General features: G+C 37.0%; 1 protein-coding gene across 2 annotated transcripts; it reads left to right on the forward strand.

The window, feature by feature from the left end:
* Positions 1 to 15617: 15617 nt before the first annotated feature.
* On the forward strand, positions 15618 to 18012 carry LOC145116260 (SPX domain-containing protein 1-like). 2 transcript variants are annotated; one of them, XM_079052618.1, is made up of 3 exons: positions 15618 to 16146; positions 17166 to 17313; positions 17407 to 18012. In XM_079052618.1, exons 1-3 carry the CDS (start codon positions 15844 to 15846, stop codon positions 17853 to 17855), a joined length of 900 nt encoding a protein of 299 aa, XP_078908744.1. In that variant the 5' UTR covers positions 15618 to 15843; the 3' UTR covers positions 17856 to 18012. The 2 variants fall into 2 exon arrangements, with proteins under 2 accessions (XP_078908744.1, XP_078908745.1); XM_079052619.1 differs by having other exon boundaries at positions 15622 to 16146; positions 17166 to 17292.
* Positions 18013 to 20220: the final 2208 nt, after the last annotated feature.

The following is a 20220-nucleotide window of genomic DNA, read 5'->3' on the forward strand; positions in this document are numbered from 1 at the left end:
TAGTTGTATGATTAGTAATTATATAACTAAAAGACTTTGACAAAAATATCAGATTTATGAGATTAAGGACAAGAAGTTATGTTTAAAAATAAAATAATAAATGAATAAATAAATATATATAATTTTTCTAAATTAGCGGGCTTAAAGTAGGAAAGCTTTCGTAATTATATTGATTTCTATACCGGTGATTACTTTATATATATATATATATATATATATATATATATATATATATATATATATATATATATATATATATATATATATATATATTGTAATAGTATAAGGGTATAAATTAGTATTAATAGGCAATACTTGAAATATGAGCTAAGGAATGATTATTAATATGATGTAGGTGTGAAAAGAGCTGGAAATCCATCCTAGCCACCTTGGTGGTTTTATTATTTGCTTTGCTGCTTCAAGTGAGTCTCCTCACTATTTGTATGGGTCGAAGGCACAAATGCCAACCCATTTGGTTTATGTGTTGTAGGAAGACCCGGGGGTTAGCCCTAGGCATTATGTATGAAAGACTAGGAGGCGGCTCCTGGCACACTGTATGATATTATATATGATAGGAAGACCCAGGGGTTAGCCCTAAGCATTATGTATGAAAGACCAGGAGGTGGCTCCTGGCACACTGTATGCTAATTAGCTACGTAGAGTAGTATGTATGCTAGTTGTCTTTGTGATGCTTGCATGGAAGACCAGGAGGCGGATCTTGGCACTTGTCTCTAAGACCCGGTGGCTGGCCCCCGACTTGGCAAGAAAGACCACGTGGCGGCCAGTAGCATATTAGCAAGACTATGTTCGACACATAGCACCTTTATTGATTATGATATGTATGGCTCATGGTTATGCATGACAGTATGTGATTTATGTGCTTATATGCTAGACAGTATCCGGTTGAAAGTGACTGAAGGGGTAGCCCAGCACCCAGATATGCTAGGCTGTATGTTGATATGTATGGTATGTGGTATTTGGGGAACTCACTAAGCTTCGTGCTTACGGTTTTCAGTTTTGGTTTCAGGTACCTCCAGTTTTCAAATAAAGGAGCTCGGGACGATCGCATCGCATACACTTATGTTTTCCGCAATATGTGATTTCTGGAAATGAACTCTGATAAATGTTTTATTTAAACTGCTTTTCAATGTGTAAACAAAGTTACAATAGTGTTTTTAGTTAAATAAAAAAATGAAATTTTTGGTCATAAATTTTGGGATGTTACAAGTTGGTATCAGAGCCTTGGTTTGAGGGATTCGGGCATATCTCGGGTGTGCCTGAACTCAAACTGAGGGCTTGATGAAATTTTTATAAAATAAACATTTAATTACAAAAGAATTTCTAAGCAAAGAAAGGAGTGTGATGCGTGCAATCGACCGAGCTCAAGTAAGTGGTTCCCAAAATACCAATACATGTTTGTTATGTGATATGATATGAATATGTGATTCGCATGCTAGATTAGAGCTAAGGATCTAGGAGAGATGTCTATATATGCTTATGTGAGCTTGTAGATTTGCATGCTAGAACTGGCCAGCCAGTGGTAGGATGGATTGTTTAGGTTATGCCTGATTGTATGAGCCTTCGAATTACATGTTAGTACAGATTCCTGATTAGAGGATTGAATGACTTGATGGAGTATGTTGGTTTGATTTTCCATTGTCTGAATGTTGCGTACTTTGTGCTTTTTGGGACTCTTAGCAATGTGAGCTAGCTACTAAGTGAATATGCTAAGTCACATGTGGCACATGCTGGATAATCTCAGAGTGATGGATTTGGCCCTATTGCGCAGCTCTCGTTTGAGTCTAACTGTTCTAGGATTGAGTCTTTTACTCAAAGGATTATTTGATCTCTGTTGCATGTGGCTATATTCATGAGATAACTAGTTTACATTAATGGGAATCCTTTAGGAGCTGAGGACTGGGTGGGTTCGGGAACCTAAGAAAGCCTAGAATATGCTGCAGTGGGTTAGTAGTATGGTTCAGTGAGTATTGGCGTAATGGTTTGAAGAAGTGACTTAGTGGATTCAGGAGGATTTCTGAGGAAAGTATGGATAAGTGTGGAAGGTAGTATTGGGCCCGTACTACTAAAAACATAGGATCCATACTCAAATCGGTGAGAGTCTTGGAGAATCTAAGAATCTTATGGGAAAGAGAATTCTTGGTTATGCTTTGATAGTAGGGATAGCTACTTTGCCAGATGAGGATGAGCACACATGGGGGAAGGACCAGGGTTTGGTCCCGGCTCCGGTGGTGAGTCAGTTAGTGGAAGGACTGCCAAGGATTTGAGTTCGCGTTGGATTAAGGAGATGGAAAGTGTTTCCCGCACTAGTCCCTACCCCCTTAAGAGCTAAGGTTCGGTTCGCCTTGGATCTCTTGTATCGGGCAGCAAGGATTGGTTGTGCGATCTATTGTGCTTTCAGGATTGGAGACTGTCTTGGGAGTAGTTTGTAGCCCGGTTTAAGGTAGAGGTTGCTTCAGCTACTGTAGTTCAACCATGGACGATTGAGCTGGTAAGTGTGTCGAGGTGCGAGACCCTGAATGCTATTATTTCTAGAGCCCGAGAGCGGGAGACTGATTTGGAGCACTCAGGAATGGGATCTAGATTTTGGCTCCGGATCAGGAGCATGACCTGGGCCAATCGATGCGCGATCGCAGAAGTTCATCTCATCGGATATTACTCGTAGAGCTTTGGAATGGACCTCGGTGGTCTTTTGTTCATCCAAGGAAGGTATTTTGGGAGCTCTCGATAGTCATATCGGGGCCTTTCAGGCCGGAATTGTCGCGAGGCAGTTAGGGGCTCATCTGGAGCCCAAAGCCTGTGGATCCCTAGAATCCTTCAGGAAGGAGGATCCTACTGTTAGTTCCTGTCATTGAGTAATCGGAAGGGAGTTTTGCACCATGACCTCAGGATGGTCTAGGTATCTCAGGAGGAGGCGATCAGGATTCCTTCAGATATTTGCGGGTATGTTATCTTCTTCCACTTCAAGGTGGATATTGAGATATTGTATCACTTGGGAATTTTGATTGAGTTTGAACAAGTTAAATATCGGGTCGGTTCTTTGCTATTGTCTGGGTTATCAAGGATTGTTATATGCCATTCTGCATGCCGGGAAATCCTTTGATGAACCTACAGATGGACGTATCTTGCGGAGTAGGTTCCACATGTATCGTTATTGTTCTGGGTCTTTTTCGGAATTCATTTTGGATAATTGCTTGGTGGATCTTTGGTCAGGAATTAGTAGGGTAGTTCTTCATTGAGGTCAGGGTTCAGTGATTCTGTCATCTGTTTGGGAATGATCGACATCTGCCTATGGAAGAACTTTGGAGTTCAAGGAACTATCGTTGCTAGGAAAGGAATGGTAGCATGAAGATGGTGGTGTCAGTTGCGTGAGTTGTTTGATCATTGGATGTGCATGTGGACTGAAGTCGGTTAGAGTTCAATGATTCCTTGTGGATATAAATTAGAGTAGAGATTCGTTAGTACATGGCAAGAGTTATGGTTCTTAGTCATCGACATAAGAACTCAAAGAATTGATATGGTATCATGGTATGTGGTTTGGATTATCGGACTGGTTAAGGTATCAAGTGTATTCTTCCGGATTCCAGGAGTTGGGTAATCGTTGAGATTGGCTAGTTTGGATCGCTAGCATTAGTAAGCACCGGTTGTCAGCAGGTGGATCATTGGAAGGTAGGAAGGATAGGAAATCCTTCCATTTCTCCTATGTCGTAGGGACTTAGTCGGATCGAAGTGGGGGAGAACCGTTCAGGTACCCAGGACAGAAGCAAGCGTGAAATGAGGATGAGCTCGTATCCCCATCAGGAAAGGAAAAGGTGGCCCGAGTGGCTGCCTGTATGGAGGATAATGTGAATTGGAAGTTCGGGAAACTTCCCGACTTTGGGACCACATCTGATTAATGTGTAGTAGACTATGAGGAACCAGGTTGAGGATCCCAATCAGGACATAAGTTCAGTGTGGTATGTTAGACCATGTGTGTGCTCGACTTTGGGTGTGTTTGGATTGGTAATCAGCAGTAAGACCATGGTCAGTGGTTGAGTTAGCGTGGGAAATGATGTAAGATTGCGGGATAGCCGTAGCATTCACCAGCGGCCAAATAGCATGGGGAATATGGTAAGACTGTAGGGTGGCTTGTAGCATTAGTCAGCAGACAATGTAGAAGTGTTGTAAGACTGCAGGGTGGCCCGTAGCATTCACTAGTTAGCAGGTAGTGCAGAAGTGTTGTAAGACTGTGGTGTGGCCGTAGCATTCACTAGTTGGCAGATAGAGTAGACACGTTGTAAGACTGCGGGGGTGGCCCGTAGCATTCGTTAGTTAGCCGTTGGTATAGTGGTATAGTAAGACTGCAGGGGTGTCCCGTAGCATTCTCTAGTGGTCAGTTAGTATGGGAGTGTTGTAATACTGCAGGGTGGCCCGTAGCATTCACCGGTCCCTATTCAACAATGAGAATGTGACATATTTGTGATTCACTCACGGATTCCTTCATATGATTTAGGCCAGGGCGGGTTAGCCGCACAAATGTGAGTAGGCCACAATATGATCGGATTCGAGAAACGGTAGGTCGCTGGAGACCATGCGTGATGTAAGACTACAGTGGTTCTGGTAGCATTCACTTTTCGTATTAGATTCGATGACGATAGGTAGTCGGACTGTCATGATCGGGAAGATCAGAAGGAATAATGGAGCCATGAGTGGCAATATGGTTAGGGCAGATTTCGATAGCCGAAGTTCTCTTCGGAAGTCGTGGGGAGCGACTGTGAGATTGCTCTTTAGCTCAGCAACCAGGTAGGAATCCGGTATTCCGGATAGCGGCAGTGATTTAGGATTTTGCGTAGAGTAGCTTGTGGACAAGAAGACGCTAAGTCACTTGCAGTTGGATTAAATAATCTCATAGTAATTGATTTGACCCTGTTGCGTAGCTCTCGTCTGATTCTAACCGTTGCAGGGATGAATCTTCTACTTGAAGGATTATCTGAGCCTTCTGTCAAGAATAAGTGTTCTGCAGGGACATTTGGTCGGTGACACTGTTTTCTAATGGGAACCTCGAGTTATCAGAAGTTGAGTAGTCAGTTGGGAGATAAGTGGATTGGGTTCAACAATAATGATTCAATACAGGCGGTCTGTCAGGGAGTCAGACGATCTCGAGACTTCAAATTTCAGATTGAGTAAATGTGATTACGTTGCAAGAATTCGTCATCTTCGGGTTTTAGAGCCCTGCAAGGGTTGGTACCGGTTACCTTGGGAAGGCTAGGGTATGCTCGGGATTATGGCCATGTCGCTCAAGTTGTTTGGCATGACAGGAATCGTAAGGAATGATTTCGAGGACGAAATCTAATTTAAGTGGGGGAGAATTGTAACATTCCGTTAAATTAAATAAATAATACAAGCTAAACCCCGAGATGTAAATTTTATTTTATTTAGCCCTAACTCCGTAATATGGAATTAGTGTTAGCCATGTGAGTTAAAAGAAGTATTTTTGGGCAATGGGAGTTAAAGTGTAACTTTCAGACTAGTTATGAATAAATTTTTGGATGCTAGGGGCTGATTGGTAACATTTGGACTTGGATTGAAAGGATTCTTGGAAGCAAGGGGCTATAGTGTAAATTAGGGACTTAGTTTGAATAAGAATTTAGGATGTGGGGTAAGTCTTGTTTTAACGCTAAAACTCAGGGACTGAAGCTGCCCAATCATGAAACTTCCATATTTTCTTCCTAACTCAGCGACCTAGGAGGAAGTTGTCATCTTCCTCTTTTGGGGCTTGCACATCCCATTTGTCGTTAACCCCAAATTCCCCTATTGGCCTATTAAAAGCATATTGTACGTTCCTTGAGCTTCAAATATGTGAGAGAGAGAGAGAGAGGGGGGGAAGAGAGAGAGAGTGTGTGTGTGTGTGGGGATCCCATTTAGTGAGGACTTCGATGGAAACAAGTTCTTGGTTCTCTTCATTTCCCGACGAGCTCTAAAGAGGAAAGAAAACCCATGTATCCAGCTAGTAGGTTGTGTGTCATGTTGGTGAGTCAAGAGTGTGTGTATCAGGAGATGGTTGTAGGTACGTGTTGGCAATGGTGATGGTAGCGGATTAAGGTGGTTCGGTAAGCTGAGGAGGGTATTTTAATGCTAAGTTGCTATGAGTCTCGATGTGGGTTGGCATCTGGTGGCATAAGGTTGGAGATGGTCGTTTGAGGGTATTGTCCGACTGTGATAATAGAGGACGAAGGGTTCTCGGTGGTAGTCTATTGGTGATTGTTTTAAGATGATAATGATCAAAATAAAACAGGTGGGACCGCAACACTCCAAATGGTGTTTTCAATACCACCGAGGGAGATGGAGACGTCGCTGGTGAGAAGGGGGTTGGCCGGAGAAAGTTGTGTCGTCGGAGGTCAGGTCATGCGATGAAGTGAAGATGTCGCAGGTAACGTTTCTGTTGCCATTCTCAAATTAGGTTAATATGTATTCTTTGAGCCAATTTTATGGATTAAATGTGAATGGGTTTATGACTTTATTCAAATGTGGGTTTTCCTTATTTTGGGCTTGATTTGAGCAAGTTCATGGACTAGAGTTTTTCCCTATGGTCCGATTTCAAGGTTTGGATCTAAAGAATTAACAAGAGAATAGTTGTGTTATTAGTAATTATATAACTAAAATACTTTGACAAAAATATCGGATTTATGAGATTAAGGAAAAGAAGTTATGTTTAAAAATAAAATAATAAATGAATAAATAAATATATATAAGTTTTCTAAATCAGCGGGCTTAAAGTAGGAAAGCTTTCGTAATTATATTGATTTCTATACAAGAAAAAGACCCTTTTACGACGCGCAAACCACGACACTCATTAGTTTATGTTACGCAAAAGAGAGTGACATTAAAAAGGTGTCATCTCTTCAAAAAATTTAAGGATTTAGGTCACGCATTATTGCGTGCCCTTAAATTAGTGTCTCATGTAAAAAAAATTAAAAACACAAAGGGCACTTTATCTAAAATGTGTGTCCTCTGTGAATGTCGCTCTATGATTTTTACTCAAAACGCACGTTCTTAAAAGGGGGAAATGAAATCCTCTTAAAATTCTAAAATTTTTAAATACCCGCTTCAAGATCTCCCTTCGTTCTCTTCTTCCCTTCTCTCTGCAAACCCTAATCACGATACCATCTCTGCTATAAACCTCGACAACTCATATAATCATTCTATAATTTTTTTCTTAAAAACTCGCGTTCATTCCTGAAGATCACAAAATGGCAACCAACAACTAGGGCTTTTATTTCCCACTTACATATAATTGTGATTTTCATCAAGAGTTTCAAAAACACTTCCCTCACGTACGCTTTTCTTCTTCAATCTCACATCCATTTAGGGTTTTCGCATACAAGAACTCTATTCGACTCATCACACACCAACTATTAAGGGAAGACGTCAAAGCATTCATAGGCCGGATGTAGCAACAATCGAAGATTCACCTCGCCTCGCCTCGTCCATTCGACAACCTCTTTGGTCACCTCTCCTCCGGTGACCTCGTGCTCACTTCTCCTCGTCGGAGACCCTGGCACCTGACCTCGTCAGAGACTATGAATATTGCTCAAATTTACATGCCCTAGTTCGACTAAGGTATGTTTTGTTTTTTCTCTCTTCCTAATATTTTCGCTCTTCTATCCTCACTCCTCCATAATTTCTAAAAAATCCCGAAGCTTACTAGTTTTCTCATGATAAAAATTAGATATTGGTTGTTTTAGTCAATAGAGTTTTCATGGCAACATCTCTCTCTCTCTCTCTCTAGCTAAAATTATTACCCTCCATGGTGACGTCTCCATTTATTCTATCTTATATCTTTTTCAAAATTGATCCATATCTATTTTTGGTGGGTGATTAATAAATAAATTGAATTCCCCATGTCAAATATCTAACGGAATTAGCTTAAGGTTCTTGGGGTTCTTGTGTTCGGCTCTTGGTGTGTTTGGCGTCCTTGGTTGTGTGGAATTTTACAGATGAGGTTCTTTCGTAGCTGCATACTTTCAATTTTGTGTGGATCTCATAATCTCATAAGCTTTATCCTCATATGACGATATTGTCCTCCCCACTGTAGCAATATGTGTATTTTTCCATGTATTATTGTCCACAATCACAATGAAAAAAGATTCTTACCTTAGATAATCCCTTTATGCTTCCTGTTCCCTTAGAAGACATGGTTTGAGTGGTTTTCCCTGTAATTGCTTGGGTCAAATTGTTTATTGTAGCAGATACTACAATAACACTTATGAGGCATACTGCAGGTGTTGTAACAAGAATCAACCGAACCATCACACCAGCAAAATACATACTCATGAGGCCATACAACTAATTAGTTTGTGGAAGGGTGTTCCATGTGTTTGACAAAATGCCCAAGTCAGTTATGGATTTCATGTATGTCAATTTATGTCTGGGATGAAGAAAACTTTGATGAACTAACTACAACTAATTAGTTTGTGGAAGGGTCTTTTTAATTCTTATGCCACATGAATCTAAAACTAGTACTTTAAAATATGAAGGCAATATGTAAGTAAATTTATTTGAGATCCTCTTTACTATGAATGCCCCTAATACTTTCCTGATTTTATGTAGAAACCTGTGTGAGGGAGAAAGCTGTTGAGTCACTTTGGAGGATTGGATCATAGATGAAGGACACCAATTTGGTTGAGTTTTTTGTCCTTTTGGTTAAGGTTGGTACTGATTGTTTATAAGTGGTCCGACACCGGTTTTTGTATTTGCAATGGATTCGATATTCACTCCAACTGGTCTGGTACCTTTGAATTTCCCGATTCTCCCGATTAAGAACCGAACATTGATTATATAACATAAAAATCATTACCTTATGTGACTTATCTTAATCTCCAAGTTTAAGTCAAATAAGACATCCTCTTTTTTTTATATCAAATAAGAATTATATATTAATATAGTATATTGTTATCATGTTATATAATATACGTGGGATGTACCATTTGCATTTCTAAACCTAAAAACCTTTATGTCAACAATTTAGTGTTCTTGAAGTTGAAGCAGTTGCTTTTTTTTCTGGATTAAGAGGAATAACCATGGAAGCTAGACAGCCTAAACAAGTAAGTTTCTATTTAACTTTATACAAATAAGCTATGTCGATTTTTTTTCTGATTTTTGTGAACAAAAATGTTTTAGGGAACATTAATAGACATAATTAGTGTTATGACATCAATAATAATTTAAAACAATTCTAATATATTCACTACCAAGTATCAACTGGAATTTATCTTAATATGAAGGCTGATAATATCGGGAAAAGCAGCAAAAAGCCAGAAGCTGAGGAAAGAGGGGCATAATTGGTATTCTTAATTTGGCTCTCCCGAAACAGAAAAATCAAACCGACACACAGTCTGAAAGTGAAGCCAATAACAAACAAACACAAGCAATTTTTTTAGGAACCAAAGGGCAAAAAGGGGAACATTTTATACTTCATATAAAATCGAGCTTGTGAGACAGATGGTTGAAACTGTTGAATGGCCACTTCTTGCTACATCTGCAGTATGGAAGAGAGAGAAAACAAAGAAGGAATTCACATTACACATGTGCTTGGAATGGATACCCTGCGTTATGCTTTTCTGACATCACTCATCAGGTAAATTTTTTATACAATCCATATTTTTTTTATAAAAAGCAAGTCTCATGAAGTTATATATACATTTTATGTTTGTTGCAGATATACTTTCGTACATGCACCAGAAGATATGAGAAGTAAGAATGTTGAAGCATTAAGGGATTTGTTGGATATATATGGCACAAAGCCTGATGCACTTCAAGACACTTGGAATGTAGTTTTTGAATATACAATATCTACCCCGCCATGGCTGCTGCAGTCATGTTTATAATTCGAGTTTTACTTTACACAGGTAAATGATGTAAGGTCGAATCTTAATTAAATAGGTTATGGCATTGATATGACCCATCAAATGGTGGGTGGACTTAAATTTTCCTTTTTTTCATATTATTAATAAATGTGAAACTTCACTTCTTTGTTCTTGTTTATTAATTTTAATGTAATTACTAATTAGTGATGATTATTATAACATGAAGGAAAAATAGACATCATTAAAGGAAATAAGGTGGGAATTTCCAAATTTTTTTATTGTGTATCTATGTTAATTAAATAATTAGCTTTTAAAATAATGTGTTTTTGCATACATGATGTGACAAATTCAGGGGTGTACTATTTATGTCAAGTGGCTGGAGGGATCAATGATGAGATAAATTCTAAGCTTTTTCAAGTCAGATATAACATCCTACTTTTTATTTCTTTATGTTACATCATTAGCTACAGGAAGTGGGAGTGGGGCCCCATCTAGCTCCCAAAACACTACTGTTTGGACACAGCATAATAACCCCACAATGCAAAGTTAACAAAGATTGTCTGACTTTTCTCCATGGACTCTTTTTCCATTTGGTGAGTCTGAGTCTGGAGGGAAAATAGGTCATTTTGCTCCATTTCCTGCAGGGTCTTCTTCTTTTACCTTAGAGGATACTCATGCTCATATCTCATCTGGAGTTCCTATTCAAAGACATCATGGTCAACCTTTTTCTAGGTCTCTAATGGTGGTATCCGATGATGATTGGCGTGCTTTAACTGCTGATATTAAAGGAAGACAAAGATTGGTATCTGAGGTTTGTGTTCCTTAATTTTCATGTAATGGTAAAAAGGTCATTTGAAGAAGAGTAAGTTAACAAATCTAACTTTCATATTTTATACTTTGAAACTCTACTCAAGTACCTGATAATAGTGCTCTAAACTTAACCAAGTAACATAATCACCACTTTTATCAGGCATTCTAATTGGATGACGATAAAAGTTGGAGAAACTCCCATACGGGTCCCATGTCTTATAGAAGAACATGATTGGTGAATCATAAGGAGACAAAGATTGATCAATTACTGAAGTCTCATCAACAGATGGAATAACATGTGTCAACTCGAGAATGGGGTGCAGGTGACTTTATCTTCAAATTCATACTGGGGTGCAGCTGACTTTATCTTCAAATTTACACTTAAAACTATTTTTTCCTTCTTTTTCTTGTAAGTTTGGCCTTGTTATTTTCTTCAATTAAGTGTTGTCTGGAGAGTTTTGTATGAACAACAATAAATCAACATTTTACCATTCTCTTCAAATGTAAATTCTAAATGACAAAACATTATAAATTTATATCATTGTTGTGCATATGTTTGTTTTGAGTTTAAACTTGTAAATTCTTTAAAGTTTACTGTAAACATGATTGTACAGTATCTTATATGCAATGTTCGAAACTGACTTAATTAGTTGCTTATTTAGTTTATTAGTTGCTTGTTTTCTAGCTTATTATAGTCACTGATTGGTTTCTTGTTATGCTTAAATCTTAACAACTATCATGGCAACCTTCAACAGTAGTTTTGGATCGACACCTTCTAGCAGAAGATATCGTGTAGTGCTGCTATTGTGGATTCGGGAACATCCTTGCTTACTGGTCCAACTGTATGTATCTCACGTGAAGCTTCTGTTAGAACTATTAATCTCAGGGATTTCAAGTTTTTCATATTTCTTGTACCTAATTAGTTTGTAATTTTTGTTACAACTTCTATTGATTTGTTTTATCTTTCCATGGAACGATTATTTGTATGACATTAAATTTTATGCAATGGATTGTATTTTTTGTATATGATATTTTATTTTCTATTATGAGACATTAAATGAAAATTTAATTTGAAAATTAGTAAATCTATAAATAATATTTTTTTAAACATTTAAAATTACGATACGCAAAAATGTGTGTCATCTTCATTTATGACATGGTCTTTCTTGACAGGGGCTTTAATGATACGCAATGCGAGTCGTAAATGCGCGTCGTAAGGTTACGACACGCAAATGCGTGTCGTCTTCTTTATGACAGGGTCTTCCTTGATACGCATTGCGTGTCGTAAATGAGCGTCGTAAATGTGTGTCGTAACTGCACGTCGTAAATGCATGTCGTAAATAGACGACGCGCAAAAGCGTGTCGTCTTTCGTTATGACAGGGCCTTCCTTGACACGCATTGCGTGTCGTAAAAGGCTGTTTTTCTTGTAGTTTCACGGCCATTTTAAAATTTTATTTATGCTTATTCGAAAATCAGAGTATTCATTTTAAAGAATAATATTGCGGAATTTGTTCCCAGAAAAACATGATAAATATATTATCAAAGCATTTCCGAAGAAATGTATTTTGTTTAAATAAAAACTTTGCGAAGTTATCGTCAATACAAAAACATAAGCATAAATAGACCTTACATTCATTTACACTAGTGATTTACATCTCCTTTAATCTCTGAGTGTAATGTAGCTTCATATCGACACATGTGATACAAATAAACTGAATGGGTCAGGTTGCGAAACCCGGTGAGTACATAGGGTTTTCAACCCACAATAATAAAGTTATTATGTTTCATCAGCAAACAATTAACCCAATTACCCATTTCCATTATCTTCTTTAGTTCTTAAGGATCTACCCTAAGAATCATCTATCATCCACTCATTCATTCATAAGGATTTTCCTAAGAAATAGGCACGAAGTCCATCGCTGTCAGGGTTTATTTAACGGACACTAAGTCCATAGCTGCCAAGGTTCATCTGTAAGGTACTAAATCCATAGCTACCAATGTTCATCTGTAGGGTACTAAATCCATAGCTACCAACGGTTCATTTATAAGGCACTAAGTCTATAGCTGCCAAATGTTCGTGTATGAGGCACTATGTCCATAGCTTCTAGGGTATTTAGAGTACACTGGGTGAACATATCGTTCACAAAACCTACAGGTTGCGAGCCTGCAAGTGTTCCACCGGACTGTCTAGAATAGTCCATGATTGTCATTTATACTCTGCTAGATGACTGGGCCAACGCTTGGGTCAAGGCTTCTCATCATCTCTCACTTCTCATTATCATTCTTCATCTCTTCTTATCTATAACATCTTTCATCCCTCATCGTATTTCTACCCATGTATTCGTAGATATAAAATACATATAATATGCACACATAGCACGTAATTTATACAATTTAAATCATTTAAAACATGTATAAATCGTTCATCCAACATAGATATCAAGAACACAGATAATATGCACACATAGCACGTAATTTATATTAAATACTTCATATCTATGTGTAAGATGAAAGTAACTATGCACTCACTTGTTAAAGTGATGATTCCAAACTCGGGCAGTGCTTCGCTTCTAACAATTCTAGTTTCATTCGACGAAACCTAGTATCATTACCGCTAGATTTTAGTCTAATGTTTATTACGACTAATTACGAATGTTATTATTATAATTGTTAAACAATACTTTTCAACCACTATGTACAGACAGGGGCCAGACATAAAACACCGGAGGGCAGGACCATTTTGGCATATAGCACTTCTGAAATCCAACAACCCTATGCGACCCTTTAAACCAGATTCCCCATACCGCGAGTAGTTAAAAAAATATTATAATAACACTTTATATATGATATGTTATAATATATTATTTTTTTATAAGTTCATAATAACGATATTGAACTTAAACATAAGCTATACTTGAAGTAGGGTAAGCATAACTCACTTACCGGGAGGTTTAGCGAAGAACCGGGCTCTGCGCGGGCAGAACTTCTGAGCCGAAATCTCTTCTTCTCGGAGCCTTCTAGCGCTCTGGGGCTTTTCCTCTAGCACCTTGAGGTTACTAGGGCTTTGGGAGGGTTTTGGGAGGCTTAGAGAGAAGTTAGAGAAAGAAGTGAAGGGGTTTTGGTGTGAAAAATGAAGGCACTCTCGCATGGTATTTATAGGCTGGAATTGGGTCAAACTCGTCGAGTTTTGGCCTCTAGATCTTCGAGTTGGTGCCACATGTCACCATCTGGTGGCAAGGCGTGGGGAGAAATCAATGACTCAGATCGCGCCACGTCACCCACTTCGCAGCAGCACCCTTCCGACTTCTAAATTCCTTAACTTTCGTATACGTGCTCCGTTTCCGACGTTCTTTATATCCACGCGTAGGTATTGACAATATCTACAACTCTTCTTTTGACTCCATCGGTTAATTCTCGGCCAATTTTAAATTGAACAGTATGAGAAGATTACACTGTTAACGACCGTGTAGAATTCATAACTTCTACATACGGACTCCGTTTTCTATTGTCTTTTTATCGTTCAACTCCTATTAATGAGATCTTCAATTCTCATTTAGGTTGTGTCGGCTAAAAACCGATCGATCTAAAATTCGAATTCCGGGTTGTGCACTGCTATGCCAAATCTTAGAAAAATCATAACTTCGTCATACGAAGTTAGATTTAGACGTTCTTTTTATGCACGCTCTCGGTTTAACATATACTACGACTTTTGTTTAGATCCCTAAGGCTAAAAAGTAATTGATCAAAAATTCACTTTTTACGTTACATGGTTCCGTGCCGGTTTAGCCGTAAAACTTCAACGTATCATAACTTCTTCGTTATAACTCGGATTTCGACGTTCTTTATGTATACGAAACCCTTGTGACATATACTATAACTCGGTTAAGATTATTCATTCTAAATAATCTTCCATCAAAAAGTCATTTTTGACGCTCATTGTTTCTAAATTGACTAGCCCGAATCTGTGGGCGTTACAGGTTTGCTCTCTAGGGTCTCTGGAGTGAGGAGATTGTACAAAATAAGGAACCCTAGGAGTTATAGCCATTAAACAAGGCTCAAGGCCCAAACATTAGGGTTTCGGCTGCCAACTAGGACACATCTCGACCAAAGAAATATCTATCGTGACGCACACACTCAGCGTGCAAGAATGAACACGTCATGCCAAGCCCAATTTCAACCCCCAAATCTTGTAAAGATAATCAACTTGACAAATAAAAACGTACCACGAACTAGGTGTTACAGGTGTCATCAATACATTACCTAACACTTTGAATCCAATTACTTAACACCCTGAATCCGTCAAATCTCTACTGTTTACTGAAATAAAATATGTAAATTTAATAAAGTTGTTACTTAACATGAAAAAATTGATGTTTCAAATAACAAAAATAATGGGCTCTAACATAGGACATATAAAATAGTGAATGGAAATAAAAAAACAAGGAAATATTAAATCAAAAATCGCTTGATTTTTGTTTCACAACAATTTTTTTTTTTTTTTTTTTTAAATTATAATTATAAGTTATGAATATGTCCAATGTTGTTGACAATAATAGAAGATAAATATAAGTATGTAACCTTGTGATATTTTTTTTATTATGTTAAACTTGATTTTTGTAACGAGCCGGGTAAACGGTTCATCCAGTTTTATAATAAAACCGACCAGTTTAATTCGGTTCATATAAATTCGGTTCATATATAGGCCAAAAATCGTTTTTAGTTGATCTGGTCTTTTCATCGGTTCAAGATCTAACTGTTTCGACCGACCGGATTGACCCGGGTTGGAAAATATTAATTCAATGGCTGGTTTTTATTTTTTTATTTATCTATATAAATTTAAATTTTGTTATTTATCCTAACAATGGATTATTATGCATTGTTTATGCTATTTTAATTTGTCATGCTTAAACTCCTCTAAAAATTAGTTAGCTAGCCAAAAATAATCAAGAAAAAAGAAGTAGCGTCGACTTGAAGCCACCACCGTCATTTTCTCTCTGTTCCCGGAGAATAAAACCGGAAATATTCTCCAGAATATGCCTTTTCCCTCCTCCGCATATTCTTCCCCTTCCAACTTATATTCCTCCTTCCTCTCCCGTACTCCTCCTCCTCCCCCTTCTCCTCCTCCGCATCATCTTCTTTCAACGAATCGAGACTCATTCAACAAGAATCATGAAATTCGGAAAGAGCTTAAGCAATCAAATCGAGGAAACTCTGCCCGAATGGAGAGACAAGTTCCTGTCCTACAAAGAACTCAAAAAGCGGTTGAAGCTTATTAAACCTCAAGACAAATCCGGTGATGACTGCAACAGACCAGCTAAGAGGACCAGGATTTCATGCGAAGACTGTTCGATTGCTGGTGGTGTAGAGATGTCGAGCGAAGAAGTTGATTTCCTTGAGTTGCTGGAACAGGAAGTCGAGAAATTCAATTCCTTCTTTGTTGAGAAAGAAGAAGAGTATATCATCAAATTGAAGGTATTGAATCTGGGTTCCATTTTTCTTATTAATAGATCTGTTCAACTACGTTGCTCTTGTTAATCTGTGTTTATACTTTATACGAAAATTAGTTGTTTTTATGCCATGACCATCTCAGATTCAAAACCTAGCTCGGTGATATTTTGAACATCTTCTATGATTCAGTAGCTCATGTTTTGCAAGTATGTTCTCAGTAGTGTATTTTATGAACTATGAACTATGAACATGACGATGCTAGAGTTTGGATTCATGATCTTATCAAGAACAATAACAATTAACAACAAACAAAATCCTCTTACTTGTTTCCATTCTAGCTGCTATGCATCCTTCAAGTAACATTAAAGATAGACTGTGTGTACATTTTATCTATGTCTAAAACCAGATCAATATAAGAACAAATCATTTTACTTAATGTGTTTATATGATTATATCACTACATACTATCAGAAACAGTACTTGTAATAACTTTGTTTGCATTCATATTACATAAGTGTATCTGTTATGTTACTATTTGTTTCCACTAGTTGCAATTTTTGAAATTTCAGCTTTTGTTTATACAAAGAAAGGCCAAAACTTTCTCTGGCATATGCATAAATCTCATATCACTTGCTATTCTTGATCAAAATGTCCACTAGAGAATTATACCTTTCCAGTTTCTTGGAATATTAAAATTGCATTTGTCCATTCTTATCTTATCAAGAATTAATAGTATTGTTATCGAATATCAAGACTTTCTTATTGTGGTGAAGAATATCTAAGTGATAGTAAATTGACTGATGGAATATTATAAATCTCCCATTACACAATCTCAAAAGCGAACTTCACTTAACACTTAGAGAGTGGCTGTTGTCCTTTTTAAAATATTCTTTTATTCTTTATATTCTCAACCACAAAAAAACAACCCTTCAGTCCTCTGAAGTGGTGGATATGATACACAAGAGTCAATATCATAAGTCAAAAACATCATTTCAAGTCAACCTTTTATTTATTTATTTATTTATTTTTGTTTCGTAATACAGGAATTACAAGATAGTTTAATGAAATCCCAAGATTCACACGAAGAGATGATCAAAATCCGAAAAGAAATAGTCGATTTTCACGGAGAGATGGTTTTATTAGAAAACTATAGCGCACTTAACTACACAGGTACTTTACTTAACTACACAGGTACTTTTTGTACCTTGTACTTTGTACTTAAATACACAGTTCAATAAATAACTTTAAAGATATTAAAGTTAAATCATGTACTATTTCATACAGGAATAGTCAAAATACTGAAAAAGTACGATAAAAGAACAGGCGCACTCTTACGTTTACCTTTCATTCAAAAAGTCCTGCAACAACCATTTTTCACAACCGACTTGCTTTACAAGCTAGTGAAGGAATGTGAGGCGATGCTCGACCGCCACTTCCCACTAATCGAATCGCCAGTTCCATCTGCTGATGGAACTGGCGATGACAACACTGGTGGTAATGAGCCTACCACCAGTGTTGCGGCCAGTGAAGGGCCGTTGAAAGCTAAAGAGCTTGCTGAGCTTGAGTACATGAAGAGTTTGTACACAAAGAGTACTATTTCGGCTTTGAGGGCGTTAAAGGAAATTCGCAGTAAAAGTTCTACGGTTAGTGTGTTTTCATTGCCGCCTTTGCAAGTTAGTGGGATAGATGAAACTTGGAGTAAAGTTCCTTTTCATGAGCAACTAGCAAAATAAAGATAATATTGTTTGTTGTTTTGAACATGGAATGTGTTTTACATGTTTTACCTTTTAATGTGCCAATTGTGATTTGTGGTTAGATGCTAACAACTATGGTTGTAAAATATAATAGATAATGATATTTAACAATAGAAATTTTGTATCTTTTGTAGTCTTTCCCTTTTCTACCCTTGAAAACTATCCTTGTTTATGTGTGTTTGAATGCAAGTTGATGATTATATAGGTATTCCACATGAAAGGCAATTTTGCACTTGCATCTCATATGCATCTAATACAATCTTGTTAAGTAAAGGTTTAAACTACAATATAAAATCTTATCTATATAAAATATCACAATCTTTTACATTAAAATAGGGCATATATTATGTTTGCATATATAATTTAATATTATGAAATGGTCGTGGAATGAAATTAGATTGCTATTTAACTCTTAATTTTATATTATGTTTGCAAATATATTTTTGAAATTAAAATGTAATTGATGGGCAATAAGCCAACGAAGATAACATTAAGTTTATAAATATATAGCGAGCAATGAGTAAGGATGAGATGTATAGAGTTTGTAGTTAGCAAATAATTCTAATAAGAAAAAGAGTTGTCACCAAAAACTGTAATCAACCGGTGAAAAGGTCGTGAACTTTAATTAAAAAAAATGTGCTTTTAATAATGAAACAAATGTTATCACTTTTAGTTTGAGGTTTGAATTATGAAGTCATATTGTTTACTAATTTTATGTTTATTTCGGCACATGCACATAAGACATAACCATAGTGTTGGTATATTAAGTTTGGGGTCAAAATATGTGTATGTACACCCTCCGTTTTACATATTGATTTTAGTGGTTTCAATTCATGTGAAATATAAAGTAATCATACCCAAGGCAAACACAATAAATTTGAAGAATGGCTCAAATGAAGAATTTGAAGAAGAATACGGATACCCTTGATCAGTGGGAGCCATTGGCCCAACCTACCATTTATACGGGGCTGCGGTTGTCCACGTAGACAGACGCACCTTGAAAATCGGGTATTCCAAGTCAAACTGTGTATGTACATTGAAACTTTAAGAAAATAGGTTTCTTAAATATGTTATTTTGGTGGTGCATAGGTGGGTCTCTGCAGGTTTTACATCTTTTCTATGTAGATGATGCGTTTTTTTTGGGTAATCGGTCTTGGGCCAATATTAGGGGGTATGTCCGGTTATTGATTTGGTTTTACAGTGTTTCAAGCCTAAAATTAAATATTAATATATTGAGTTTGTTTAGAATGGGGGTCGATTTTCATGAGGTTTAAATGATGGTGGTGTCACGGGATGTAAACCGGACAAGCTTCCTTAGTTTCTTTCACCTATTTGGATCTTTCGGTTGGTTCAAGTATTTGTCAAGATTACAAGGTTGTAGGTGTTTTCCAAAACTTTTCCAAATATATCGTAATCAGTGGCGGAGCCAGAACTAAACTCAATCGGGGTCCATTTTATACCTTACTCATTAGCGACTTAGAAATGAACAGGGGCGGTGTCGGTTGTCGGTTCTAACTCCGTCGACGGCGGCAGTTTAGCAACCAGAGGGAAAAAGAAGGGAATAATTAGTATAGAGGGAGAAAAGAAAGAAAAATTAAAGAAGTTTATAATATTTCATATCTTGATAGTGGGTGCCAAATATAGAACCTTGTATCTAATTACCAAAATGAAGATGTATATATATGGTGAAAATCAATTTCAAGGGGGGTCCATGGACCCCACTTATTACACACTGCATCCGCCACTTATCGTAATATCATATTACATTTTCAGTTTATTAATTAGTATTACCAAACGTTATTACTTTATCAACAATAGTTAACTTATCGGGTCAAAACTATTTTTTTCAACTAAAACTAGTTTTTAGCTAATCTACCGAAACACAGTTACATTGCCCAACCTAATTTCTAAAAAGACAAAATGGAGAATGTTGATTTTATATTGTGAGAATTGTGTATATGTTGTTAAATAACAAAATATTATATTTATGGAACCTAATTTCTAAATATCATATTAACCCTTTTTAAGCTTTTAAAATCCTTGTTTTAATACTTTTAAACATTGTATAATTATTTTATAATCATTTTAAATCTTTATTTCTATCAAATGACTATTATACCCATACTATAAATATAAGTTGAAAATATAACCCTCATTGTTGTTAGTCTTCTCTAATGTCTATCGTCGCGTCATCTCCGACAGTTTGTTCATCGGTTTCGTCTCCAACCATCACATCACTTGTATATTGATTCACAGGGTTCTGGTCCTCTTATGTTCTAGTAATGATTTGCAAATTCCATTTCATCTCTCGTCTATTGTTTTTTAATCCCCTTTCATACACGAG

This window comes from Lactuca virosa, chromosome 5 (genome assembly GCF_052849685.1).
Source record: "Lactuca virosa cultivar CGN04683 chromosome 5, Lactuca_virosa_CGN04683_v6, whole genome shotgun sequence".
Taxonomy (NCBI): domain Eukaryota; kingdom Viridiplantae; phylum Streptophyta; class Magnoliopsida; order Asterales; family Asteraceae; genus Lactuca; species Lactuca virosa.